At 40.4% G+C, this 19,058-nt stretch overlaps 1 protein-coding gene across 3 annotated transcripts; it reads right to left on the bottom strand.

Moving 5' to 3' along the window:
* Positions 1–6,497: 6,497 nt before the first annotated feature.
* On the bottom strand, positions 6,498–14,525 carry LOC129825387 (uncharacterized). 3 transcript variants are annotated; one of them, XR_008754857.1, is made up of 9 exons: positions 12,304–14,525; positions 11,749–12,078; positions 11,311–11,367; positions 10,939–11,037; positions 10,815–10,843; positions 10,672–10,719; positions 10,463–10,534; positions 7,146–10,244; positions 6,498–6,841 (listed from the first exon to the last, which is right to left on the bottom strand). XR_008754857.1 is itself a non-coding variant. In XM_055885457.1 (8 exons), exons 1-8 carry the CDS (start codon positions 12,356–12,358, stop codon positions 10,251–10,253), a joined length of 801 nt encoding a protein of 266 aa, XP_055741432.1. In that variant the 5' UTR covers positions 12,359–14,520; the 3' UTR covers positions 6,498–10,250. The 3 variants fall into 3 exon arrangements, 1 of the variants encoding a protein (XP_055741432.1); XR_008754856.1 differs by having other exon boundaries at positions 7,146–10,361; positions 12,304–14,520; XM_055885457.1 differs by having other exon boundaries at positions 6,498–10,361; positions 12,304–14,520.
* Between the last annotated feature and the right edge of the window lie 4,533 nt (positions 14,526–19,058).

Below are 19,058 nucleotides of genomic sequence, written 5' to 3'. Positions count from 1 at the left end.
ACGGATGATCTAAATTGACCTTTGTATTTTATTCCTATTCTCTATGCACACTGACAGGGCCCTACACACTACGCACACGGACACTCCAACACACACACAAACACTCTCTCATTTGCTCACACTCATATACAAGTATCATATATGCTGCTGCTACTCTGTGTATCACATATCCTGATGCCTAGTCACCTTACCCCTATACATATCTACGTCTATCACTCCAGTATCCCTGTCACCTTACCCCTATACATATCTACCTCTATCACTCCAGTATCCCTGTCACCTTACCCCTATACATATCTACCTCTATCACTCCAGTATCCCTGTCACCTTACCCCTATACATATCTACGTCTATCACTCCAGTATCCCTGTCACCTTACCCTATACATATCTACCTCTATCACTCCAGTATCCCTGTCACCTTACCCTATACATATCTACCTCTATCACTCCAGTATCCCTGTCACCTTACCCCTATACATATCTACATCTATCACTCCAGTATCCCTGTCACCTTACCCCTATACATATCTACATCTATCACTCCAGTATCCCTGTCACCTTACCCCTATACATATCTACCTCTATCACTCCAGTATCCCTCTCACCTTACCCCTATACATATCTACATCTATCACTCCAGTATCCCTGTCACCTTACCCCTATACATATCTACCTCTATCACTCCAGTATCCCTGTCACCTTACCCCTATACATATCTACCTCTATCACTCCAGTATCCCTGTCACCTTACCCCTATACATATCTACCTCTATCACTCCAGTATCCCTGTCACCTTACCCCTATACATATCTACCTCTATCACTCCAGTATCCCTGTCACCTTACCCCTATACATATCTACCTCTATCACTCCAGTATCCCTGTCACCTTACCCCTATACACATCTACCTCTATCACTCCAGTATCCCTGTCACCTTACCCCTATACATATCTACCTCTATCACTCCAGTATCCCTGTCACCTTACCCCTATACATATCTACCTCTATCACTCCAGTATCCCTGTCACCTTACCCCTATACATATCTACCTCTATCACTCCAGTATCCCTGTCACCTTACCCCTATACATATCTACCTCTATCACTCCAGTATCCCTGTCACCTTACCCCTATACATATCTACCTCTATCACTCCAGTATCCCTGTCACCTTACCACTATACATATCTACCTCTATCACTCCAGTATCCCTGTCACCTTACCCCTATACATATCTACCTCTATCACTCCAGTATCCCTGTCACCTTACCCCTATACATATCTACCTCTATCACTCCAGTATCCCTGTCACCTTACCCCTATACATATCTACCTCTATCACTCCAGTATCCCTGTCACCTTACCCCTATACATATCTACCTCTATCACTCCAGTATCCCTGTCACCTTACCCCTATACATATCTACCTCTATCACTCCAGTATCCCTGTCACCTTACCCCTATACATATCTACCTCTATCACTCCAATATCCCTGTCACCTTACCCCTATACATATCTACCTCTATCACTCCAGTATCCCTGTCACCTTACCCCTATACATATCTACCTCTATCACTCCAGTATCCTTGTCACCTTACCCCTATACATATCTACCTCTATCACTCCAGTATCCCTGTCACCTTACCCCTATACATATCTACCTCTATCACTCCAGTATCCCTGTCACCTTACCCCTATACATATCTACCTCTATCACTCCAGTATCCCTGTCACCTTACCCCTATACATATCTACCTCTATCACTCCAGTATCCCTGTCACCTTACCCCTATACATATCTACCTCTATCACTCCAGTATCCCTGTCACCTTACCCCCATACATATCTACCTCTATCACTCCAGTATCCCTGCACATTGTAAATATGGTACTGGAACTGACCCTGTATATAGTATGCTTACTTACTTTATCATGTTCTTATTATTTTATTGTTATTCTTATTTGTATATCTTGTGGGTTTTTGTTCTACCTTGTTATGTTTAGTTTTACATTGTTATTGATTACTGCATTGTTTGGGTTAGATCGGGCAAGAAATGCATTTCACTCTACTTGTGCATGTGACATTTAAACTTGAAACTTGCTCCGTTCTGCCACCTCCAAGTCTGCTAAATGACAAAAATGTAAAGGTAATGTAAATGTTGGAAGAACTACACTTTTTTGGTATAGCTTAACTCGGAAAGTTTATTTCAAGGGAACCTTCAAGTTCTTACATCTCCACTTCATAGCCCCTTCAAATTAAAATCTGGACCTTGAAGCCAGTTCCATTCTTATTTGTTCCATTAAGACCTAGAACAGGTAGAACTGTTCTACCCTCCTTCTGAAGGTGACAACCAGAGCTGCGGCCACACACACAGCCACACACACCACCACCCTCATTGGCACCCTGATCAGCACCGACTGTTTAAGACCTGATGGAGGAAGACAGAGAGCACACCTGTGTCACTTGAGATGAAAGAGGGACTGGCACACAATAGTCCATAGATGAAGCACAATGAGGTACAGTACTAAAAGCATTGCCTTGGTAAAAAAAGTTAGAATTTTACTTAGTACATTGTAAACCCCAAGGCATTTTTAACTGAAATAATTATTGTAAGTTGTACTCAAAGTTAATGAAAAGTTATTTATACTTAAAATGTTTATGTGGTACTGACTCTAAGAACTAAGTCACACCAACAATTATTTTTAAAGATATGATAATAAATCAACTGGTTTCCGAGCATGCTCTACTGCAGGTAGAGTTTTCTATATAGTTTTAATATCTGTGTTTATGCATGTACATTGACTGATTGATTGATTCAAAAGTTATGCTACATAAAGATAAATAACATTTTTCTAAACTAATCCGGTCACCAAATATTTGCCCCATTACTGAAATGGTTGTTCCAGTTTACATGGTTTCTCCTCCCACTGTTCTTAACCCTGGCAGTCATTATGAATGCAGCTAGTGGATGAATACGAATTTCAACTGTTGGATAGATGCGTGATCGATTTCAATACGAGTTACACATCACTTTGCAAGCCAGCATGATGTGATTTAGAGTAAGGGTTGCAAAATTCTGGTACATTTCTCAGAAATCCTCGTTCGAATATTACTGGACATTTTTTGGGGTACGTTTGTGGAATTTTGCAACCCCGCTTAAACTATAAGTTTCAGGCTACTGTATTACGCTTTATGATATAGATAATAGTTTAATTATAATGTTATTATAATAATATTAACCTAGGAACTCACTTGAAGGCCACAGGACTGAAAATGAACGAATTCAACAACCATGTCTCACGAACAAATAAAGTCATGGCTGGTAAAGCTACAATTCAACCGAAGAGCCAAGGCACACAGGGAAATGATTGGAGTCGTTGCTTAGTGGGGGTGTTCAATTTAAGTATATCTTAGTCCAAAAAACTGCATTTGTATTACTCATATGAAGGTAGTACTGCTCGGTTCAGCTATTTTTAAGTTTCTTAAGTTCCTATTTTTGAGGTAATCGTTTCCTCAAAATGTTTGAACAGCCAGAACTTATCTGGTTTTACAGTGTAGATGGTTTCTTACCGTCGTTGTCCTCTCCACCGTAATCATCCGTGTCTTTAATATCTAGTTCAGGAGCAGAACATGCTCTTTTAAATAACTCTTCATTATCAGACACATACAGTAGAGCAGTATGTTTGTTCTTTTATGTCATTAAATCTTGTGAACTTATCCATCCCCTCTCTGGTCCTGTGAGGTCCCCCACTAAACCAGTCCTCCACCCCCTCTCTGGTCCTGTCAGGTCCCCCACTAAACCAGATCCTCCATCCCCTCTCTGGTCCTGTCAGGTCCCCCACTAAACCAGCCCTCCATCCCCTCTGTTCCTGGCTGGTTCTCCACTAACCAGACCCCCATCCTCTCTCTGGTCCCGGCTGGTTCTCCTCCACTAAACTAGATACCATGCCCTCTCTGGTCCTGGCTGGTTTTCCTACACTAAACCAGACCCCATCCTCTCACTGGTCCTGGCTGGTTCTCCCCCACTAAACTAGACCCCATCCTCTCTTTGGTCCAGTCAGGTCCCCCACTAAACTAGACCTCATCCTCTCTCTGGTCCTGGCTGGTTCTCTTCCACTAAACCAGACCCCCATCCTCTTCCTGGTCCAGTCAGGTCCCCCACTAAACTAGGCCTCATCCTCTCTCTGGTCCAGTTAGGTCCCCCACTAAACTAGACCTCATCCTCTCTCTGATCCAGTCAGGTCCCCCACTAAACTAGACCTCATCCTCTCTCTCACCCAGTCAGGTCCCCCAGTAAACCACCCCTCATCCTCTCTCTGGTCCTGGCTGGTTCTCTTCCACTAAACCAGACCACCATCCTCTCTCTGGTCCTGGCTGGTTCTCTTCCACTAAACAACCCCTCATCCTCTCTCTGGTCCTGGCTGGTTCTCCCCCACTAAACTAGACCTCATCCTCTCTCTGGTCCTGCCAGGTCCCATACTAAACCACTCCTCATCCCCTCTCTCGTCCAGTCAGGTCCCCCACTAAACTAGACCTCATCCTCTCTCTGGTCCTGGCTGGTTCTCCCCCACTAAACTAGACCTCATCCTCTCTCTGGTCCTGGCTGGTTCTCTTCCACTAAACCAGACCCCCATCCTCTTCCTGGTCCTTTCAGGTTCTCCACTTAACCAGATCCTCCCTGTGACTGTAGGAGTGGCTGTGGGAGCAGTTGTGTGTTGTCTTTATAGTACGCAGAAGGAGAACATGTACATACTGACATTCATCATTTTTCTTTGACTTTAATGTAGTGCAATAATAACACAGTAATACACATGGAGACAATTGGTCCACTGTATCAGTTATTCAGTTATTTGTTCTTTTCAGAGAATCAACTGATTACTGATTACTCACAATCAACAGCATTGTGAGTAACAGAAACACGTCATTGACACATTGTGACTAAACAGTTAGTGTATCATACTATTGTAGTAAAATAACTAAGAGGTTCCACTATAATTATATTGTTTTGAATCCATTACCTTTGTTATTAATTTATGAAGGGTCTGAATGCAGTAAACCACTCCACCCCACCAACCAATGAGGACAAGGTTAGTGCATCAATATCCTAATGGAAGTTGAAACATGGTTCATATGAAACATCATTTGACCCAGTTGATATCCTGCAATCAGACTAATGTCCAGTTTCAATGATTCACGTTTCAACAACAATTCTGACCCTTGTAGAGTCAACCTGCTGACAGAATCACCTATGCCTCCATTCAATCAAAATCCTCCTCAGAGAGTTGATGTAAGTGAAGCTATACTGAACATATTGTAATGGTATCACTCTCCCTCCTATACACTGTTTACAGCCTTTACTTTGGTGTGACCTTGTGCGTCTTGTCTCTGTTGGTCCAAGGTGAAGATGCGATGACTTATGCCTCTGTTATTTTCTTTTAGTATGTAGCACAATAGCAGCTTCTTAGAAAAACATATTTTAGCTTAGCTGATAACAGTTTTTTTCCTGCATTACTCATGTTGAAAATGATTTTGACTAAAGTAAGTCAGAACTCCTTTCAGAGGTCCATAACATTGTATTACCTGTTGGGGTTTAATTCAGTAATTTACTGTCTTCGTCAGTAGGAGGCAGTATAATTCTCAACTGTGAGATATACTCCCTGTGTCACCTTTACTCCCGCTCCCCCTCTCCGGCGCTCGTTGTTGCCAGTGTGGTGATTATTGCGCACACCTGTCACCATCGTTACTTCTTGCTTCTCGTCTCCCAGCGTCTGTTACACCCTGCTAGCTAAGCTATAGCCTAGTTCTCTCTTTCCGTATTGAATATCTTTTCATTTTGTTCCACTAAGAGGCAGCTGCCACAATGAAGCAGAATATTTATTCTGAAACTAAATGAAAATCAAAGATTGTGTTTCAATGTCTTGCCAAGGCTGCACTGTAGCATCTTGTCACAGACGCTAAACCACTAATGGACAGGGGCTTTGACCTGCTTCATTTCTGACCTGGGCCGGTGTACCCCTCCTTAGGCAACCTGGTGGTCATACCGATACCAAACTTGATGTGGACACCTGTTTAACGTAGCGTGATACAGCCTCCAGATGTTTGGATTACAGGCAGCACCACTACGCCTGGCAAGAAACTCTGCTGCAGGTAAAGGTGATGAATGGAGTAGTCTGTGACTAGGCTAACGTCATTTGCAATGTCAACGGGAAGAACTGGTGGCTATGGTAAGCAAGGCCTTCAAGTGCTTAATAAAATTCTTTATTTTGTCATAGAAATTCTGAGTAGGTTTTGAGAAAGAGGACAGACAAATCTATCTTTGCTGCTGACTAGAAGAAGGTTGTAAATGAAATAAGGTCAATGTATTCATGCTTTACCTGACATTGTGGAAGGGTAGCCTGAAAAACACCTGTAGCAGTTTGAAATACTGTATTTTTATTAGTTTATTTAAAAACAGTTTTAGTAATTAATATACATTTTAGAAGAAGCATTGTGCTCATTTTAAGTCTGCTTAGGACACAAATGATTAATTAAACAATACCAAGGAATTTCTCCATGCTGATGTCATTAACGGACAGAAAAAATTAAACACATCAGCCAAGGTTTGCTGATATTTGAATCCCTACTACATAAAGGTGTATTAAAAGATACTATAAAAAAGATACATCTTCCACTCTATGCACTAAAATATATAAACATCAACTTTAAAAACATTTATAATATCCTCTGTTACTGAATCAATAAAGCTACAGACAGTTTGAAAGTCTTAGTCCAGCACAGGGAGAAGAGTGAGGAACAAGGGGTCATTCCTCCAGGACATGGACCTCAATACCAGAGGCTTCTTCTATACAGAGAACAAAACAACATGTCTCACCATTCATTCTATAGCAGACGATAAAGATGAACTAGTTAATAGGATTAGAGGAACAAGATGAGAATATTCAATGACTATTTATGACCTGATTCCGTTTCAGTTCACACATCTGAAGATCAGAATGTGAATGTAATGTTTGCTCCATGTGTTCTATAGATTGATGGAACCATTCAGAATGTTTAGGTCTATACAGTCCTATCAGATCTGTGAACTCTGATGTTGTGGGAGGAGTTAGGAACCTAAATGGAACTGGACCAATGCCTGTGACTCTCACCTGCTTGTGGGGGCAGAGCCTTGGGTGGGCGGTTCCTCCTTGTGTGAATAGTGACTATGGCAGCCATGATGGTCAGTGTCACAAAGAGCATGATGTGACTGATGGGCAACTTAACAACATTACTGGTACCTGGACAATGAGACAGACAGTGATTAAACACAGTCAATCATTTAGATTGATTTAAAGTAAAGTTTGAAGACCAATATCCATCAACCAAACACCTCTACAACTTCGTCTCTGTCTGAACAACAAAGATCTAATTCAGCATTTTAATTTGTGTGTAATGGATTATGATATTTCAACATTCATCACAGGTAACTTAAACTCTATTTTTATTCAAACAGTTGAGAGTATTTGTCTCATCGGATGGGGCCACAGTGTCTCCTGACACCTGTCTCAGCCTTCAGTATTTATGCTGCAGTAGTTTGTGTCTGGGGGCTAGGGTCAGTATGTTATATCTGGAGTATTTCTCCTGTCTTATCCGGTGTCCTGCGTGAATTTAAATATGCTCTCTCTAATTCTCTCCTTTCTCTCTCTCGGAGGACCTGAGCCCTAGGACCATGCCTCAGGACTACCTGGCATGATGACTCCTTGCTGTCCCCAGTCCACCTGGCCGTGCTCCAGTTTCAACTGTTCTGCCTGCGACTATGGAACCCTGACCTGTTCACCGGACGTGCTACCTGTCCCAGACCTGCTGTTTTCAACTCTCTAGAGACAGCAGGAGCGGTAGAGATACTCTCAATGATCGGCTATGAAAGGCCAACTGACATTCACTCCTGAGGTGCTGACTTGCTACACCCTCGACAACTACTGTGATGATTATTATCTGACCATGCTGGTCATTTATGAACATTTAAACATCTTGGCCATGTTCTGTTATAATCTCCACCCGGCACAGCCAGAAGAGGACAGGCCACCCCTCATAGCCTGGTTCCTCTCTATGTTTCTTCCTAGGTTTTGGCCTTTCTAGGGTGTTTTTCCTAGCCACCGTGCTTCTACACCTGCATTGCTTGCTGTTTGGGGTTTTAGGCTGGGTTTCTGTACAGCACTTTGAGATATCAGCTGATGTAAGAAGGGCGATGTAAATACATTTGATTTGGATAGCCTTTCTATGTTAAAGCCTTTTTTCTTGTCTCTCCATTTTTTGGTTTGTTACACGTTACTTTTACTCCCTAACCTAAGTTGGTGGGGGTTTTCTCTACCTTTAGAATGTCTGATATCTGGCAAATCTAATGGGCGTCATGGTGGGTGTTTTATTAAAACCATGATGTGTGCAAACCCTGGATGACGAACAGGGGGGGGCTGTATTGAAGCCACAGGCAGCAATATTGGTACTCCTCCTCAATTGTAAAATATTTTGGAAGCTATAGAAATGCATTTAATTTCTTCACTTGTTTTTTTTTACCCATTTATTGTATTACAGACACCTTTATGCATACTTTCAATGTATATTATGTGAGCTAAACATGAAAAAAAAAATATATAAAAACATTTTCCTTAAAATATTAATTTTTTGTACTAATGTTACTGTCCTCACTACAACAACAAAAATACTTAAATGCATGTAATTTCATCCTTGAAACTTTTAATTGAAAATACTGTAGAATTCCATTCATTTCTATGGAGGACTGCTCCTACTAGGGAGTGCCAATATAGCCGAGCGGTGGCTTCAAAGCATCTCATTGGCCAACACAGCATCAGCAATCCAGGGTATAAATACACTACCGTTCAAAAGTTTGGGGTCACTTCGAAATGTCCTTGTTTTTGAAAGAAAAGCCAATTTTTGGTCCATTAAAATAACATCTAATTGATCAAAAATACAGTGTAGACGTTGTAAATGACTATTGTAGCAAGAAAAGGCTGATTTAAAAAAATAAATAAAAAAAAAGGAATATCTACAGAGGCCCATTATCAGCAACCATCTGTGTTCCAATGGTACGTTATGTTAGCCTTTTTAAAATGATAAACTTGGATTAGCTAATTGATCATTAGAAAACCATTTTGCAATTGTTAGCACAGCTGAAAACTGTTTTTCTGATTAAAGAAGCAATACATCTGGCCTTCTTTAGTTGAGTATCTGGAGCATCAGCAATTGTGGGTTCGATTACAGGCTCAAAATGGTCAGAAACAAAGAACTTTCTTCTGAAACTTGTCAGTCTATTCTTGTATGAAGGCTATTCCATGCGAGAAATTACCAAGAAACTGAAGTTCTCATACAACGCTGTGTACTACTCCCTTCACAGAGTAGCGCAAAGTGGCTCTAACCAAAAATAGAAAGAGTGGGATGACCCGGTGCACAACTGAGCAAGAGGAGGACAAGTACATTAGTGTCTAGTTTGAGAAACAGACGCCGCACATGTCCTCAAATATCCCAGGTCAGTGATTGGGGACATTGCCCTGTGTAGGGTGCTGCCTTTCAATTGGGATGTTAAAACAAGTGTCCTGACTCTCTGTGGTCACTAAAGATACTGCAAGAGTAGGGGTGTTAACTCTGGTATCCTGGCTACACTCCCAATCTGACCATCATACTGTAGCCACCGAATCATCCCCAGCTTCCAATTGGCCCGTTCATCTCCCCTGTAACTATTCCCCAGGTTGTTGCTGTAAATGAGAATGTGTTCTCAGTCAACTTAACAAGTTAAATGATGCATTTAACCGCGGCGCTGAGTGATCTAAGGCACTGCATCTCAGTGCTAGAGGCATCACTACAGACCCAGGCTCAATTCCAGGCTGTATCACAACCAGCCGTGGGTGAAAGTCCCATAGGGCAGCGCACAATTGACCAAGAGTCGTTAGGGTTTGGCCTGGTAGGCCGTCATTGTAAATAATAATTTGTTCTTAACTGACTTGCCTAGTTAAATAAAGGTTAAACAACAGAGGTTAGTTGACAGTGGAGTAGAGGGAGCTGGGGTCAGCAGGGTTCTCTGTCTCTCCTTATGTCTTGGCTCCCTGAGGTTAGTTGACAGTGGAGTAGAGGGAGCTGGGGTCAGCAGGGTTCTCTGTCTCTCCTTATGTCTTGGCTCCCTGAGGTTAGTTGACAGTGGAGTAGAGGGAGCTGGGGTCAGCAGGGTTCTCTGTCTCTCCTTATGTCTTGGCTCCCTGAGGTTAGTTGACAGTGGAGTAGAGGGAGCTGGGGTCAGCATGGTTCTCTGTCTCTCTCCCTCTGGTAGTAGAGGGCTTAACAGAGGAATAGGTCACTGCATCCTCCCCCTGGAGCTACACACACACCCACACACACGCACAACCAGTTAAAGGCTTTAAACATTATGTAGGAGTAAGAGTCATACCTGCACACAGTAGTATTTAGTTTCACTTACATCAACACTCTGTGGGGGATTTTGATTGAAGTGGAGGATGGAGGCATAGGTGATATTGCCATCAGGTTGATGCTTCAAGTGAACAGAGAACAATAAGATTATGGACTAATTAACTGGACATTAATCCCATTGCATGATAACAGCTGAATAACATGATTCACATGAGTAAATATAATGACAGAAATGTAATCATATTGTGATTTACTGACCTTGTCCTCATTGGTTGGTACGTTAGAGTGGCTTCCTGCAGTCAGATCCTACAGAAAAAAAATGAAATGTAAACAATGCACAGGATCTAGTAAATAACGAAAGAGAAGTATATAATATGCAATAATGTATATTTGTTCCTCACAATTTTGTCATCAGCTGACATTCGGTTATCTGAAAAGCAGAGCAAAATTGAAATGAGGTGTCTGAGGTGTCACTTTCCTATCACTGTGATCTGGTAGGCTATATTTATTCAATTTATGATATACTTGTTCTCCTTTTGTGTAGTACGATGACAGCAGCAACAACACACACAGCTGCTCCCACAGCCACAGGGAGGACGAGGATTTGGATTGGTGGAGGAGAACCTGGCAGGACCAGAGACAGGATGGTTCAGTACAGAGAGCCTGAGGTCATATGGAGATCAGAGGAGGCTGGTGGAAGGAGCTATAGGAGGACGGGCTCCTTGTAATGTCTAGAATGAAATGGAACAGTATCAAACATATCAAAGATATGGAAACCACGTTTGACTCTGATCCTTTAATTCCATTCCAGCCATTACGATGAGCCCGTCCTCCTATAGATCCTCCCACTAGCCTCCACTGATGGAGATAGTATTGTATAAAGTAGAGCTACTACACCAGAAGTGAATGGATTGGATGATGTGGATGGTCTTGCAGTTGTGGAGGATATGTTCTCTGGATATGAATAAGATGAATGTGTCATATGGTGAATTTTGGTTTCACATGTGGTTGAGTAGCAACATTACTATCATCAACACTATGGGGTTTAATTCAATCAAACCCGTATTGCAGCGATTATAACATTGATTTTGTCCTTTGAAATGATGCAACTACTCAGACAATGTTACTTTGTTCAATCAGAGAAAAGGTCACTTCAAAATTCTAATTTCAAATACACTACATACATTTTCTTTGTGCTGGGACTGTTGTCCTTTTTCAATGTCCTGTACGCATTACCCACATGACAAGGTCAATCTTACTCAAACATACTCTTACTGACATAATTGATCAGCTTTTCATTGAAAATGTTGGCACTGCAGAGCAACAGATACTCACTGGTTCTAACAGACAGATGAACAGGAACACCCTTTCCATGTTGTGGTCCAGTCTTTGCAAGGTATTGTTGACAAGTGTAGAGTCCAGCATCCTCAGCTCTGACATCACTAACATTTAGAGAACAGTTAGACCCCACACTCAGTCTGTCAGCTATGTTGTTCAGTTGTTGTTGTTTTTTCACCTTCCCTAGACCCACTAGTTCAATGGCAGTTCCATCTCTGTCATAGATCCATGTAGTTGAGGAACAGTTTGGATAAACCACATTGTTACACGGCAGACTGACATCATCTCCCACTATGGAGGACATAGAGAGAGTTTGTCCACTGACACCTGACAAGAACATAAAATCAGGTCATTATTTTGAATACAGATTAGAATAGAGATGGCGACCATTAATATACTTAAAAGGTATGCTTTTCACATAAATGGAGTCACCATATCCACCGAATGTCACAGCAAAAATGTTTACCCAACCAAAGAAATTCTACAATATGAATATTGTTTTCTGAGATGGATAGTTTGCATGTTATTCTCTAAATATCGCACTGGTCTCACCTGTTAGCAGATATAAAAGGGACCCAAGCAGTCCCAAAACAGCCATTTGAACCATTGTCCTCTCCCTCACTCTCTCCTTTGCTTCTCTCTCTGTCAGAGTGTCTCTGCACTACAACTTTCTCACCATACACTACTCACTGGGCACATACGTCAATTCAATGTCTATTCCACATTGGTTCAACGCAATTTTGTTGAAATATTGTGGAAACAATGTTGATTCATCCAGTGTGTGCCAAGAGGGAAGTTTCTCTATCACCATAGCGTAATTTCCTTTCAGTGGTTATATCATTTCACACTCTTGGTGGACTGAAGTTCACAAAGCAGAAGTGTTTCACACCCTTGGTGAGAACGCTCACCAACCACTGATTCAAAGGTTAATTGTGAAGTGTTATGAGAACATTGGTTTAAACACCAAAACAACATAATGATATCTTCTCAATTTAGTAGTTTCAACATCCAGTTAATCCAATAGCAAACAATGCAATATACGGCCTTAGAAGTGCTGAAAGTAATATGCTACAGTACTGTAAATTACAGTAGATTACACACTTTCACATTAGGCAATACACTTATATTACCCAAAAGAATTGACAGAATCTATAATTCCATAATATCTATCCAACGTGTAATCAACGAAGACATCCTCTACAATCATTCATGGGAAAAAAAATATCATATAATTGCAACATAGGTGTACTGTCTGTAATCAAATGTAAGAAAAATAAACAAAACAAATTAAATGAATGAAAATAAACATAACGTTTAGCTTTGTTGGGTTCGACATTTTGAACATTGAGATATTTAATAAATGAGAGAGAAGAAGCATAGAATCAAAGGAGAAAGTTAATGGTTCTCTGAAGAAAGACCGGTGGCTTCGGAATGTGTTGGAGGGATGAGAGGAGAGCGACGTGTGAAACGGGAGACATCTGTAGATTAGATGAAGGAGGGGTTGAGGTCAGGAGGTGAGGACAGATTCTCTTAAGGGAGTAATCAAGGTTTGTTATCCTGTTACCCTTTTTATTAGCTTCCTGTAGAGCCATAACATGTAAGGATTGGAGAGAAGGAGGAGTGTCTTAAGTGGGATGTAAATATCTGATGGGACAAATGTTGGGTTGTCTGATTACAGCTGTACAGGACCTTTGGGAAGAATTAAACTTGGTTGAAGCTTCTCTAGTGTCCGTGGGTTATTTACTCTGAAAAATAAGAACGTAACAGCATGCATTCATTTGCATCAAGCCTGTCTTGAGCATTTGGCCATGAATTCTCATCCACATCACAGTGAATGTCCTCTTTGTTCATGCACGTTGGCAAAAACCTTATGGCATGGCGAATCCAAGCTTGACGTTAGTCTGCATTGATGTCGTCGCATGGCTCATCCATGCCCAGAAGGAGGGTGGCACGGTCATGGCAATTGTACACCTTCCACCTCCATTCTGAAAAATGGGGTTGAGGGAAGGGGAGAATGGGGGCAGGTATAAGGTCATGAATCAGGGATGGGTCTGAAACCATGCCTTGTGTGGAACCTGATATTGTCCCACAATATATTTTAGTTAATTATTTTTACAGTATAGTTCCAACATAATACTGTGAAGTAGCATGTGCATCAAATAGTAACAGAGATAGATGGGAGGGGTTGTCACGGCTGTTGAAAGATGAGGACCAAGGTGCAGCGTGGTGAATCAAAATGACGCCAAACAAAACAGTAAACACTACAAAACCAAACCGTGAAGCTCAAAGGCTATGTGCCCTAAACAAAGTCAACTTCCCACAAAGACAGGTGGGAAGAAAGGCTACCTAAGTATGGTTCCCAATCAGAGACAACGATAGACAGCTGTACCTGATTGAGAACCCTACCCGGCCAAAACATAGAAATACAAATAATAGAACATAGAATACCCACCCCAAATCACACCCTGACCAAACCAAATAGAGACATAAAAAGGATCTCTAAGGTCAGGGCGTGACAAGGTCTGAATAGTTTGATCGGAAACACTGTGATCATTTCTGATTACTGGTGCTGGGTTTTATAGTTTAGGTAACACCAGTGAACTTGAACAGGAAGTTAACCTCTCTGGGATATGTGGAACGCTAGCGTCCCAACTGGCCAACATCCAGTGAAAATGCAGAGCGCCAAATTCAAATCAATTACTATAAAAATTAAACTTTGATGAAATCACACATTCTATACACCAAATTAAAGCTACACTTGTTGTGAATCCAGCCAACAAGTCATATTTCAAAAATGCTTTACGGTGAAAGCAAACAATGCTATTATCTGAGGATAGCACCCAAGCAAACAAACACAGACCATCATATGTCAATCCTCCAGGCGCGACACAAAACACAGAAATAAAGATATAATTCATGCCTTACCTTTGACGAGCTTCTTCTGTTGGCACTCCAATATGTCCCATAAACATCAAACGGTCCTTTTGCTCGATTAATTACGTCGATATATATCCAAAATGTCCATTTATTTGGCGCGTTTGATCCAGAAAAACACAGGTTCCAACTTGCACAACGTGACTACAAAATATCTCAAAAGTTACCTGTAAGCTTTGTCCAAACATTTCAAACTCCTTTTGTAATACAACTTTAGGTGTTTTTTAACGTAAATAATAGATAAATTGAAGACGGGATATACTGTGTTCAATACCGGAGGAAAACAAAGTGTAGCTAGTTTTCAGGTCACGCGCCTCTAACAAAGAGTACACTTCTCTCTACCCTCCTTCTGAACAATGTTACTTCTTCATTTCTTAAAATCCCTTAGAAATCTGGATTCCCAATGAAAATCCATTGAAAAGAGAGTGACCTCCAAAAAAAAAGTCTGAATGGTTTGTCCTCGGGGTTTCGCCTGCCAAATAAGTTCTGTTATACTCACAGACATGATTCAAACAGTTTTAGAAACTTCAGAGTGTTTTCTATCCAAATATACTAATAATATGCATATCTTAGGTTCTGGGCCTGAGTAGCAGACAGTTTTCTTTGGACTGCTTTTCATCCGGACGTGAAAATACTGCCACCTATCCCAGAGATGTTTATGTATTCTAACATCATAATCTGTGTCCATTACATGGAACAAAGTCCGGACATTAATGTGGATTGCAGTTTGAGTTTGAGTTAATTTTTATTTCTACAGGGACAGTGCACATTAATAATCAACGGTTGCTGATGAGACAGCACCAACTTTTTGATGGTTCTAGATTTGTTAAACAACAGGTATATATTTTTACTAAATTAATGCAACAGGTTGAAATTATTAGATTACTGGAGAGGGGTTACGGGTTTGTTTATTGTTTATTTTAGGTGTCGATTCCACTTAATGAAACACTGTATTATCTGATGTGTTTTGAGTAGGATTCTTCCTTCCGGGATTGACGGAAGTCCCCTACAGTATGTATGTTAAAAGAGACTTTTTAATAGATACCTGGGATCAAATATCACTGATTCCTTAAGCTGAGAAATTAACTACATTTGCGACATCATTTTTTAAAATTACATTTCGTAACGATGCCAGGATAATTTTATATGGTTACGGAAAAGAGAGACCAGTCATATAATATAATATGGGAGTTAATTGTTAGACTTGGTGGCGAGATACATTTTGCTGTGTCTAGGGGTAGCACTGTGTCTAGGGGTAGCACTGTGTCTAGGGGTAGCACTGTGTCTAGGGGTAGCACTGTGTCTAGGGGTAGCACTGTGTCTAGGGGTAGCACTGTGTCTAGGGGTAGCACTGTGTCTAGGGGTAGCACTGTGTCTAGGGGTAGCACTGTGTCTAGGGGTAGCACTGTGTCTAGGGGTAGCACTGTGTCTAGGGGTAGCACTGTGTCTAGGGGTAGCACTGTGTCTAGGGGTAGCACTGTGTCTAGGGGTAGCACTGTGTCTAGGGGTAGCACTGTGTCTAGGGGTAGCACATTAAGCACACATAAACGTTGGGGTACATTAAAACAAACAATTAATGATTTGAGGGACTACAGGGGACTTATTGTCAGGTTTTGTTTGTAGTTAAAACTTTTGGCTTGCTGTATCAGTGTAGTATAGTGAGTGCTAAGAAAATGTTTTGTGTTTTTTTTTTCTGGAAAAATGGGGGTTTCATTGTCTCTCTTTGAAATGTTTCCCGGGGCTGTGGTCTTGGGGAGAGCAGTGAGTGAGATTGGTAATTTTTGTTTGTTTTTACCTTAAGGTTTGCAAATACCCACAACACACAACACACAACACACTTGTTATGACTATTTGTTGGTGTTTTTAAAATACTATGTTTGATTTCATTTGGGTTTAGTGAGTTTTCCATTTGTCTTTGTGCCATGGTATCTTAAAGGGGCACACACACACATGGAATTTTCTGAAGTTTTCCTTTTCTGAGTTTTAATTGAACACGTGAATTCTTTTGATAAGACAAGTACTGAAAACTTACTGGAAACCTTGGATACGAAATGTATGAACTGTTTGACTGTGTTTTATTAATTTGTCAAATATAGTAAGAAACACTAATTTGAATGGTTTGTATGACCTCTGTCCTGACTTTCCTGTGTGGTTTGATCACACAGGTAATTTGTAATACTAATTTGAAGGTAATTTGTAATATTGATAATTATGATGAAGTTTATAGTTCTTAGCCATATTTGTGATTTTGACCAACGGGAAGAAGGAGAGGGCATTACCTTTGACTAAGGGTAGGCTGTCTTAAGTCTGTTTTCCTATGACCGTATGGGTACAATTATTTTTCTTTATAGAGTTATTAAGTGTAGTGATTCTAATTCTATTTTGTTATTTGAAATTATTTTGTTTAATTTTTAACAAGTAGTATTTTAGATTTTTTTTTTACACATTACTCACATTGGGAGTCATGTGTCAAAAGGGGGGGTAACAGTCCTCTGAGGTTTTGGATTGAAGTGTACACGCCTTGATATGTAGGAGTGTATTGAGTGATATGTGAAGGAGTGTATGGTTGTGTTGTTTGTTCTATTCTGTTGTGATACAAATCTGACCAGATGAGGTCTGCTGGATTGTTGGGATTTCTCTCAATGGGTTATAGGTCTAACTTCCTGATCCTGTGGTCCAGACCATGGAAAACCATTGAAAGTGTCTTGACTGGCTGCATCACTGCTTGGTATTGCAACTGCTCAGCATCCGACCACAAGGCCCTGCAGAGGGTGGTGCGTACGGCCCAGTACATCACTGGGGTCGAGCTCCCTGCCATCCACGACCTCTATACCAGGTGGTGTCAGAGGAAGTCCATAAAAATTGTCAAAGACTCCAGCCACCCAAGACATAGACGGTTCTCTCTGCTACCGCACGGCAAGCGGTACCGGAGCGCGAAGTCTGGGACCAAAAGTATCTTGAACAGCCATAAGACTGCTGAACAGTTAATCAAATGGCTACCTGGACTATTTACATTGACCATTGTTTATTATGTATCCTGATTGCCTAGTAGATTTTACCCATACCTACATGTACATATTACCTCAAATACATCGTACCCCTGCACATTGACTAGCTATTGGTACTTCTTGTATACAGCTTCATTATTGTTATTTTATTTTGTTACTATTGCTTTTCCCCCCCTTTTTTTAACTATTCATTTTTTTCTTACCTTTTAACTCGGCATGGTTGGGAAAGAGATTGTAACTAAGCATTTCACGGTAAAGTCCACACCTGTTGTATGTTTTATCCGGCGCATATGACAAATTACATTTGATTTGTTGGCCCATCAGTCAAGAAACGACCTAAGACAAATCATCTGAAGTTTCCAAGCTGATGTACATTTTTATATATATATACTTAAATCATAGATCATTAACATATTTGAACATATTTAAGTATATCTGTGATAAATATACTTAAGCATATTTAAAATGATCTAAATTGGAACAATTTGAAACACATTTAATGTATATGTATTTATATTTTATTCGCATTTAAGTATATTAAATAGATCTACATTGAGATGCTTTTGTTGTACTTAAATAAAGAACAAAACAAATATACTTTGAATACACCTTAAGTACATTTTATGTTTATTCCTCATAAATTAGAAATATACTAAAATGGTATTTGAATTAGAATTCCTGTATTTTACTTACACAAAAATCATATTTATGATGTGTTTTAAGTATACTTTTACAAATACAACTGTACTCATTTAACACATTAGCCATTGTAATTAGCCATTGTCGTGGAAATTACAACACAGTTAAATGAACAGATCTAAATTGATATCGGCCGGAGAGGTTACAACAAACGTAATACTCAAAGTACAAGTCTGTCAGAAGCTCTGAAGGGGTGCTCCCCTACAGCAGTCTTTATACTCATGCACAAACTAGGCATCTCTGCTCTTAAGGTGAAATAGGCTGATCGTGACCTTGCACACATAGTTTCTAGGCTTTGGGCCAAAGTAACAATGTGTCCCCATCTTTGTGTTCTTCTATCAGTCTTTTCCCTGAGAGCAGTCACAGAACATCCTTACACAATAACAAGAAACAATACGCTACATGTAGTCATGCATTTGCAGAGACACAGAGGACGCTAATATTTACAGTACACTCCCTCCTTTTATCACTATAAGTGATAACAAAAATGTATTTAGCTTCTTAACATACAGTACCAGTCAAAAGTTTGGATACACATACTCATTCCAGGGTTTTTCTTTATTTTTTTTACTATTTTCTACATTGTAGAAAAACAGTGAAGACATCAAAACTATGAAATAACACATATGGAACCATGCAGTAACCAAAAAAGTGTTAAACAAATCA

This window comes from Salvelinus fontinalis, chromosome 27, assembly GCF_029448725.1.
Source record: "Salvelinus fontinalis isolate EN_2023a chromosome 27, ASM2944872v1, whole genome shotgun sequence".
In the NCBI taxonomy this organism is placed as follows: Eukaryota; Metazoa; Chordata; class Actinopteri; order Salmoniformes; family Salmonidae; genus Salvelinus; species Salvelinus fontinalis.
This window is presented reverse-complemented; position numbering and strand designations above follow the sequence as displayed.